Source organism: Lytechinus variegatus, chromosome 2 (assembly GCF_018143015.1).
Source record: "Lytechinus variegatus isolate NC3 chromosome 2, Lvar_3.0, whole genome shotgun sequence".
Lineage (NCBI taxonomy): Eukaryota > Metazoa > Echinodermata > Echinoidea > Temnopleuroida > Toxopneustidae > Lytechinus > Lytechinus variegatus.
In genome coordinates, this window is record NC_054741.1 from 19,185,239 (window position 1) to 19,196,248 (window position 11,010).

General features: G+C 35.2%; 1 protein-coding gene across 1 annotated transcript; it reads right to left on the bottom strand.

Moving 5' to 3' along the window:
• Positions 1–3,109: 3,109 nt before the first annotated feature.
• On the bottom strand, positions 3,110–10,438 carry LOC121409400. Its single transcript, XM_041601337.1, has 3 exons — positions 9,795–10,438; positions 5,246–5,392; positions 3,110–4,444 (listed from the first exon to the last, which is right to left on the bottom strand). The coding sequence occupies exons 1-3, from the start codon at positions 10,399–10,401 to the stop codon at positions 4,188–4,190; spliced, it is 1,011 nt and encodes a 336-aa protein (XP_041457271.1). The 5' UTR covers positions 10,402–10,438; the 3' UTR covers positions 3,110–4,187.
• Positions 10,439–11,010: the final 572 nt, after the last annotated feature.

The following is an 11,010-nucleotide window of genomic DNA, read 5'->3' on the forward strand; positions in this document are numbered from 1 at the left end:
AATCTGCACGAAACAATTATATTCTTTAAAAATACTTCATGAAGTCACATTCAAACTAATACGTAACAAGGCAATAATATGGCACATAAAATTGCATAACAAAATTAGCAACTGAATTAAAAAAATGTTGCTCAGCATTGTTGTCATAAAATGTATAAAAACATAAACAAACATAATCAGAATCATAATGAAAATGTACATAAATATCAACATTCATTTATTTAAAAAAATAGTCTAAGAGGAAGCTATGCTGATTCCGCTCATGTGAATTCTACCAACAGAAATAACTTTTATAGACGGTAGTTCTTATACTGGTTCGGCCTATACTCATCCAAGTTTACCGTTTAAAGGAAAAGTCCACCCCAACAAAAACTTGATTTGAATAAAAAGAGAAAAATTCAACAAGTATAACACTGAAAATTTCATCAAAATCGAATGTAAAATAAGAAAGTTATGGCATTTAAAAGTTTCGCTTATTTTCAACAAAATAGTTATATGAACGAGCCAGTTACATCCAAATGAGAGAGTTGATGACATCACTCACTCACTATTTCTTTTGTATTTTATTATATAAAATATGAAATATTTTTATTTTCTCGTCATTATCATGTGAAATGAAGTTTCATTCCTCCCTGAACACGTGGAATTCCATTATTTTAACATTTTGTGCTTCAGGCAATGAGGTCCTAATCATCAAATTCGTAAAAATCGAAATATTGTATAATTCAAACAATAAAAAAAATAAAAGAAATTGTGAGTGAGTGACGTCATCGACTCTCTCATTTGGATGTAACTGGCTCGATCATATAACTATTTTGTTGAAAATAAGCGAAACTTTAAAATGTCATAACTTTCTTATTTTACATCCGATTTTGATGAAATTTCAGCGTTGTGCTTGTCTGATTTTTCTCTATTGATTTAGATCAACATTTTTCTGAGGTGGACTTGACCTTTAAGTAAAAAGAAGAAAAAAAAACGGTTCCATGACATTTGCTCCGCTGACAATTACTCCGCTCCAACTTCCCACACACATGACACTAATCGAATGCCTAAATTCAAGCCTGGATTTAACAGCATACCATCCCTTTAACCTAACATAAAACCTTATTGCAACCCTAACCCTACATCTTATAGATGGATTAAAGGTATTGTTTAACTTTGTGAGCAGCCAATTTAAAAAATTCTCAAACCAAGATGAAACATGTGTACAAGTGCATGCATTAGAACTAATAAACCCTGAAAACAACCATTATTGAGAATTAAAAGCTAAAACTACAATACAAGGCAAACCCAGATTTTGTAAATAGGCGTCTTATAGACACCTAAATAGTACACATAAGTGTATGGGATGAAGTTAAGATAGTGTTTCCGGTCACTTTATATTTAAATTTTTGAAGCACTAAATAATTACTTTCGAACGCAATTTTTTCTGGGCTTCATTTTTGTAACATATCACAGACACAGGTGACAAGTGTGACCTTCTAGCTCAGATTTTTTAAAAGTCAAGCCAATGTTAACCCATCACTTTAAAGTTCGGAGCAATTGACGTAGGAGCAAAATTAACATGTCACCAAATAAACAGTCTAGTTGTTACAAATACATGGCAAGTAATATTGGCTACTTTGGACATGTTGGAAGTCAAAATGTAAATCAATAAATCTTTAAAACGTTTCATGAAACTTATATGCCATCTTCTAAGCCAATCAGATGACCGTAGACTTGTCATAATAAACATATTTATGAAACTGTATTCTGATCAATGTTTTTTATTGAATGAGCCAAGACACATTAGCATACTGCTCCGGTCTGATCTTCAACTCGCTATCAGCTCATCTCATCAGTAAAACATCATGTCTGGAAGAGGAAAGAGCGGAAAGGCCGGAACCAAGGCAAAGACTCGCTCATCCCGTGCTGGTCTTCAGTTCCCAGTGGGACGTGTTCACCGATACTATTTTATTATTCATCAATACGTTTGCATACGTTATCGTCTAACCTTTCTTTAAAAAAAGAAACAGGTTTCTATTCTATATTTCTCATCTGTCAGGGTAATTTTAGGGATGGTTAATACGTATAAAGACAATAAAAACAATTGCTTTTCTTTTTTGGGGGGGCATGAATCATGCTCCCATGATTCATGCCAATGGGGCCCATGCATACGTTTTGACTGCGGTTATCATACGATAACCTTACGACTTTTCGAACGACTTGTGCATTTTTTTAGGGGGGAGCGACATAAATTACTTTAATTGTCAGGCGATCCTCAAGAGTTTCACCTCAGGGCGATTCCATACGGGTCGTACGGGACATTTTGACAACAATTTCTAGTTTCCTAGCCGAATGCTTGAGCAATAAAATATTCTTTTTTGTCAGTGATAAAGCTATAGTGGGTAGTCATGTGAAAACTAATATCCAACTCAAAAAATTGATTATGGGTAAATTATAGGTTAAAATGTTGTGTGTCGTACGGGAAGCAGAAATATCCAGTACGACATGCAACATTTTAAGCTCTTATTCACCTAGATGGACAACATATTTTTTGCTTGTCATTTTTTTTTATGTCTACCCAGTAGTACTGTGATATAACCACAAAGCAAATTGAAGTTCATTGTTTTTTGGACAGTACAGAAGCGGATCTAGAGGGGGGGGGCCGGTTGCATCCCCCCAAAAAAAATCCGGGGACCATTTTTTAAATCTTATCTTTTTTTTAAACTTGTAATTTTATTTTATTCTATTTCTATGTATTTATTTCATTTATTATAATTATTATTATTTCTTTTTGGGGAGGGGGGGGGGGGTTGGGCGAACAAATGTCTTTGTATCTGTGTTGTTAACTGGCCTTACATTGCAGGAAAATGCAACTTAATTTTACAAATTTTCATGGGGTTAATTTGGCAACGACCTCTATACCAAAAATAGTGGTGTTTTAGATGCAAGAAAACGCCATTTTCACACACAGTTTTTCAAAAAATTTCCCTACTGTGGGAGGGGGGAACCCCCCTCCCACACCATCCCCCCTCGCTCGCTCCGCTCGCTTGGACTCGGTCGCTACGCTCCCTCGCATACCACCCCAACCCCCCTTTATAAAAAGCTGGATCCGCCCCTGCAGTAGAGTGAAAAATGTTGTGAAAATGGGTGATTTTTTAAATATGGAATCGCTCCTCAGTGGGTTTAGATATTGCTTTCTTTGTCTATACTTAGAATGTGTACGAACCAAAGAGCTATTGGAACTATTCACGATGCAACGAAAGATGACGCTCGACCACTTTGGTTGCCATGTAAATATTGATACTATTGCCTTGGAACTTAATGCTCGCTATGTAAAATACAAAACATGTGACTGTACATAAAACTACATTCATTATGTTTTGATTAGCAATAGTCAATAGTGGCTGAATTATTTCGATTTGTTAAAAGAAAAAAAAAGGAATTGAGAATGGTTTACTGGGATAGTGATTTTCTTATTTAAATGCCCTTACGTGGAGACCTCATACAATAATTGGTTCATATTTATACATCGATAAATGGACCACGAAACTTGAAACTACCTCGCAAGTTTGCAAACATCACCTGTTGATATGTCATTTTCATAACAACCTTTGTTGAGGAATAGGCCTATTCTAAAAATTATGAAAAGGTAAACATGGTAAATCTTAAGATTTTGTTCGAATCATGATGACTGACTGCACAACGATCATTTTTGTCGCTATATAGGTCTGAAAATCTTTGGCTAGTTTCAGAATGTCAAGAACACATTTTATCAGACAAAATATTCGTGAAATTTTGATTATGTCAGTAAACATGCCCGCATAGCCTGAATGACAAAGATGTATAGTATTTGACATATCTTTGGGTGAAATGCTACACACAATAATTACGTGTTATGCGGTGAGCTCCACGAACAAATCACGAGTTATCGATACGTTACGCGTTATGATTGACATTACACAATAACAAGACTACGACTGAGGTATATTTGGGAATTTTTCAAAATCAATAAATTCTTGTAGGCCTATTGCCTGTTCGCATATTAAATGAGTTCATCTTTGCTTGCTCTCTGATTTGCAGCTTGAGGTTGGCGGCTGGCTTATAACGATTTTAAAACAATCCCGACAAACTCGTAGCGCGCATGAATAGTAGAACAGACTTCAATAAATAAACCACGCCCCCTATTTTCGAGGGGGTATTCGTCATACGTGACTGACGGGTCCCTTGCCGACCGTAGGAGCTTGGACCTTGTACGATGTATTCCCGAAAGGACCACGACCTCCCCCGAGTCCGCCTCCGCCTCTTCGGGAGATATCGTCTCGTAGCATGATGTCCATGGCAGCGGGACGGCGTGATGGGGCGCTGCTACCGGGACTACAGTGAAATGATACGAAGATGATAGTCAGTACTATGGCTCCGGCCATCATGATGCTGAAGAGCTCAGAACGAGGTTTCTTCTCTGAAAGAAAGGAAAAGAGTGACAAAGGTATGAATGTCTTGCATTCTTCTTACTTAAATTTCTTTTGTATTTACTTTACAACAATACGCACGGGCGTCTTCAGTTGGTCGTTGTGTGGAGTTTATTTTCAGACGACGTCACAATGGAGGGGCATGATAATTAATGAAACTGATCCTGGGCATCAGATCATATTCAGATCAGATCATCAATGGGTTTGATGCACAGGTTTTTATTTTTTGTCTTCCAACATGTCTGCCTCTTACAACGCTCGAAAGGTCCCGGTTTTATAAACCTGGCCATATTTCTTGTTTTCAAATAATGAGCAAGTGTGAGTAGAAATGTATATAGTATACTTACTGGAAAATGAATAGGCCATTGAAAAAAACAATGGTTATTTTTTGCGCAGCATAATTATTTTCAGTGAAAAACCTTGGGTTTAGAAAAAAATTGTCCTGATTGTAAACTGCCTGCAACTCAACCCTCGAAAATCCATACACATCCCATCCAAAAATCGTGTAAATATTTCTAGACCTTCTTGTAATTTATACCCAAATTAGTTTATAGCAAAAATGCATTTGTGGAAATATAATAGGGAAAGAGAGAGGCAGATGAGAATAAATAGATAGATAGATAGATAGGTAGGTAGGTGGATGGATGGATGGATGGATGGATAGATAGATAGATAGATAGATAGGTAGGTAGGTAGGTAGGTAGATAGATAGATAGGTAGGTAGGTATGTAGGTAGGTGGGTGGATGGATGGATGGATGGATAGATAGATAGATGGATGAGGAGGTATTACCTGGAGGAATGCAATTGATGGTGACTTTCTGGTCACCCGTTTCGTTGCTAGGCGACAAGATTGGATAGGAGCAATTTAGATATATATCTGAGCAGATTTCAGCTTCACTGGCCCATGAATCGTTTGAAATGCATTGGATACATAGATCTGGAAGGAAGAAGAATAAAAAAAAACAATATTAGACCTCATCGATTAGATAAATACTTTTTAATGAAAAATATTCCAAAATCTTGGTTACTTATGTCAGATTTGGACCATGAAGAGTTTTTTTATAAAATAGTATTAACAATCTATGTTAAGCAAAGAAGGTCCCAAAGTATGTTTACCCTATTTTGCTCGGGATTTTTATTCCAACAAAACATACTGACTTCTGGGAATAACTGCCTTTGTCCCCAGACTCTGAAGAGTGGGATCAGATTCATTTGAGAATTTCAAAAGTTCAATTGACTCACGCATACGTTCTTTCTATTTCAAACTCTTTCATAAAGCCATCTCCTTAAACGACTTCTTACATAAAATTAAAAGGAAGGATTCTCCGAATTGTACATTCTGTCACTCCCTTTCAGAAACCATTATCCATGTATTTATTGATTGTGACATTGTGAAAATTATTTGGAATGAAATAGTTCTTGAAATTTCTCGACATACCAAGAAGGTTTTCAATCCGTCACCCTTTGAAAAGATTTTTGGAGTTAAGATGACAAATGTATCACTTATATTTTCCTGATCTTCAAATGTTATATTTACTTATGTAAATTCAAAAATAACATTCCCTAATTTCAGGGTTTTAAAGTCTATTTGAAAACTTGTAAGGAAACAGAATATCGCACTGCCAAAAAGTAAGGTACTCTTGCACTTCACTTTAGGAAGTGGAAATATGTGATCTGATGTACAATGTACTTGTGTAAGAAACTGCTTGTATATTAGATGTACTTGTTTTCTAGCTGAGCTCCTTTATTCCATGTAATACTGCTTTGTTCTGATTCATTATGATTATGTTATTGTTTTGTTCTTTTTTTATTGTTTTTTATTGCGATTATATTTTGATATTTATGTAATCATTTTATCGATCAATAAAAACTTAATGAAAAAAAGAAGATAAATACTTTGGTTTTTATGACATCTAAGCCTATGTTTCTTAAAATGTAGCACCAAAATAATGCATGAGATGCATAATTTGCAAATGGTATTCTGTTTTCAGGATTCATCTATATCAGAAATGATGACGAAACCACATTAATTCGCTGCTTTATACCCCCCCCCCCCCCCGATATTTCAGAATGATCATGAACGTTCATCAACCAAGTCCTTAATACCACTGCGATGAAATGTGAAAGAGCGCCATCTTACTTGTATTATGAATTACAACTGAATCAAACTTAACTTTCCAGCCGATTTACTGTATGGTTACTGCCCAAGAGTAAATTCCAAACCCCACAATAGATTCTCATAACATATATTTTGAATGAACGCGCCCGAAATTCAATCGATATTAAAAGAATTATGAAGTCAATACTTTGGGAATAATGATTGATAAATCTGATTTATGAAGATGCAAGCGATATTTGAATTTCCGACTTCATTACAAACAAACTATATTTTTTTTAAAACTTCGTATTTATTTTGTGAGTATTATTTCTCTCTCGTTTATTTTTTTCTTTCTCATTTGATTACATATATCTGTATTAGTACTTTGTTTATTGGTTTTGTTATCTATTTTTTGAGGGGCCCACATTGTACAAGCATCGTTCTTTAATAATGGGTCCCTCCATTTCCATCTTAATTTAATTTATATTGAAAAAAAGGTATACTTATTTAAAACCTTCAATGTGTTGCCCAAATTGTGTAAGTGTTTTTCACAACATATGTATTATTATTTTTGTTTCTTTCCAATGGATACAATACTTATATATGTTTCTATATATGGTATACATTTTTTTTTTGATGGAAGTGAAATAAATAAAATTGAAATTGAAATTAAAATTAAAATTGACTTAATTAGGACTGCCAGTCCAATAAGAACACCCGTGCTAGAGTTGGCCTATGATTAGAGAAACAAACAGACGAACAAACTGACAGACAGAAATAAAGACATACACACATAATACAGACATAATCTGATGGATAAATATGTCATGAGGATTTATCGTAATAAATAAATGCGTAGAAATATAGACTGATGGATGGGTAGAAGGATAGATGGCTGATAGATTACACGGGTTGATGATAGTTAGATTTATAGATTAATACGTACGGTTGTCCTAACATGTCAGTGAACCCCTTCGAAAAATGCACTCATTCATGCTGAATATTGAATGTAGACAACAATACTAAACTGTTTAGTGAGCCTATGCAAAGAAATGTTATTCTATGTAAAAAAAATTATCATCTGACTTCATAATTAAATATCTAAAACATGGCAGATCTTGAAATCTTTAAATAATCCATTCTCTTGTGGGGTTCACCAATTTTTTAACACCATTGTATAAAGGCAGATCGAAAATAGAAGATAAAGTTACATTGAACATAGTGGCAATCCCTTCTTAAATCGTTATGTCATTGCAAATACAACCTTGTTCCTATTTCTTTAATGTTATATATTTTGTTGTGTACTCTGTATTTTTTATTTTGTTTATGAAAAGTTGCAGAAACAAATGAAAATTAAAAATGAAAGAAAATTAATGAGTAGATTGAGAGATAAATCGCGTTGAGAAATCAGAGAACCGAACGAAGGGGGCAGGGGGGGGGGTTGAAGTGTCATGAAATGTATCAGAATTGCAAATGTGAGATTTAAAATTTGCAATCTCGTCTGTTAAGCGTAATCCCTCGCCCACTCAAGCCGTATAATGTTTATTCGCCATGTTCACTAACTCAAAGACAGATTAGCCCTTCCCTAAAGTAGCTTATTGTCAGGGGGTATCTGTAGCGTGACAGGGGCTAGGGGCAACTGTTCCTTTTATTTACCTGTTTTCAAATGTAAAATACAAAAAAAAAGGAAGGAAGGGGAAAGAGACGGAGAAGAGAAAATGTGAGACAAAATAACGATAACGTGGAAGTAAAACTTCAAACTATTTTTTAGATTAGATTTCGAACGCGAAAAGATCGTAATTTGCCCCCACCTCGCCCTGGCGACGCCCCTGACTATCAATCTTACGGTATATGGATTACGTATACCGGCCATTTACCTGTCTAAACAGCTCACATCATCAGTTGAAATGAAGAATGTTGGGAATTAACAGTGAAACGTTTATAAACCTCATGCATATAGATAGGGGCTCCGGGGATTACCATAATAATTTCTCATTTCTAATGGTGACATGTGCGTTACTGGTTTTTACTTGCCTTCATCTTATATTATCAAAACTCTTCTCGGTTTTTTTCAAATGTCATACTGAAGTTTGTAAATCTTCTTTTTTCCAACGAAAGCAAGTATTAAAAGTTCCAGTATTTTATGTTTGTTCTTGGAACGATTGAGCATTAACATGCATAACAGTGATTTTTTTTTATAGCAAAGTTAGAAAAGGCATGGTATTTAAAAAGTTATAAGGTTCATGTTTCTCTCATCTTATTACTCCAATGTAGGTTGATAGACTAGATTTCAAATTGTAAGAATTAACAGGTTGGTTGATAAATGAATCAAACCACATTCCCTTTTAAACAATTATGTCGGTGAGAACCAGTATCAAATTCATTAAAAAGAAAGTGACAAAGTCTAACAAAATATGGGTAATTTGATACTCAAAAGGATATCATTCGTGTATGTGCAGCTACCTATGTGCCACTATACGGTAGTACAGTGAAAGAAAACTAATACAGAAATTTCTTTCATTGTTGATTATCCTTTGATGTTTATGATGTCCCCCTCTCTCATATACTTTTTTAAAATCTAGTTTTACAGGTTATTTATACTCTTATTCAATTGCCTTGACTCCGCATTCGACCAAAATGATGATATACTGTGGCAGAATGGATTGTTGCTTTGGGGACGAATTGTGTTGCTGATGTTGCCAAATAACAACAAATTCAAATATTCATTGATGCCTTGTTAACTGTATATGATAACACGATATCATACCAAAAGGCAAGCTGAAATTAAGAAACATATTGTTTTGAACTGTTTGATTATGTTAGCAATCTCTTCCACAAAACAAAATGAGGGGAAAAAACGAACGGTAAAAAAAAAGAAATTGCTAGTGTACAGTAATATGATAAAAAAAATGAACATTCGTAATGCGCCGGTATCCATCATAAAAAGATGCTCATGGCGCAATAAAGAAAAAAAGAAATAGGAAACCTGCTAAAGTAGGGAAGTAGTAACGGTACTAATTTATTCATTTCTTTGGGTGTGCCTTTTCGACATGTTCGACTTATTAATATTTCCTTTTCTAAGATAGCATTAATCAAGATTAAAGTAATCGCGCTCACGAACATGGCATATGGATTTCATTAGTTTAATTAGGCTGTCCGATTTAGATCAACCATTAAAGTTCGACTGTGACGTATAAAGGTAATGACGAGTTTGTGACTGGTAATTAATTCCTATACTCACCATCCTCTAACTGTGCGTTGCTACTGAAAGACTTATAAAAAATTGAAATACTATCTCGGCCGTCTAATTCGTCCATGGAGTATCCCATAATGCTATCAATAGCGGCGGAAAAATCTAAGAATACATCCACGCTCGACCCAGAAGTTACGAAAATTCTTTGGAATGACAAGGATTCTTCAGTTAACACTGTTTGATTGGTCCAGTTAGCACTCGATGACGACAACGATGATGGCGACGTCGTCGCAGACGTGCACAGATTCCAATACGGCTCCGATGGATGGACCTCGTTTGTGATTGGTCCGTTCAAAAGTCTGAGCTCCACTCGATCGTGGTTGGACCGTTCTGCGCACGTGGTGTCGGGAGAATCGGTGACGTTTGGAAGAACTAGAATAAGCCTGTCGAATGGCGATTGGCTGGTTAAGGTGAAGGAACACACAGGGCGCGAAAACAACTTGGTCGCGTCTTCAATATCGTCTGCTGCTGCCATTGGAAGTGATAATCGTATGCTACCTTCCGCGTCCGACATCTCACTATTAGAAGAATTGATGCATAACGTTGCCATGTCAACTGCAGATGGGAATAAAATGGAGATGATAAGGATAAACATTATTTACTCCAGATAAGGGTAGTATAACGAATATATTTTATGAATGGTGAAACTCTACACGACCATTGTTATGCGCGATACAAGAAAATATTGCTCTCTTTGCCTTAATGACAGACGTTGATGAATAGGCCTATGATCTTGTTGTGTGATAAAAACTTATTTCTCTTGTATCATTCTATTTTTTACTGGAATATGGAATTTTCATATTTTATATGGTTTCTTTCAAATACAGTGACATAGTTGGTAATCCCCCAGATGACATGCAGTCAAACTGACGAAAATAGTCTATTTCAGTCTTTTGTACCATGTTTACGTCATTCCTTACGTCTGAAACGATAATGAGAGATATAGGTCTTCACTTTGACAGTAACAGTGATCAAATACGAATAAAGAAGTCCCTGTTGGGATTTTGCAGTATAAAGTTATTTTTTCAGAAATAGGATTTTGGTTTATTTCTGGCTTGAATGAAAATAATCTGGATCATCATAATGCGCCTACATGTGATATTTATAGCTTGCACAAGCATAAGAGTGATAATAGAACGATATCTTAAAGGAATGCTACTGATAGGATAAATATCAATCCTATTTTTCTTAGAGTGATGCGAGT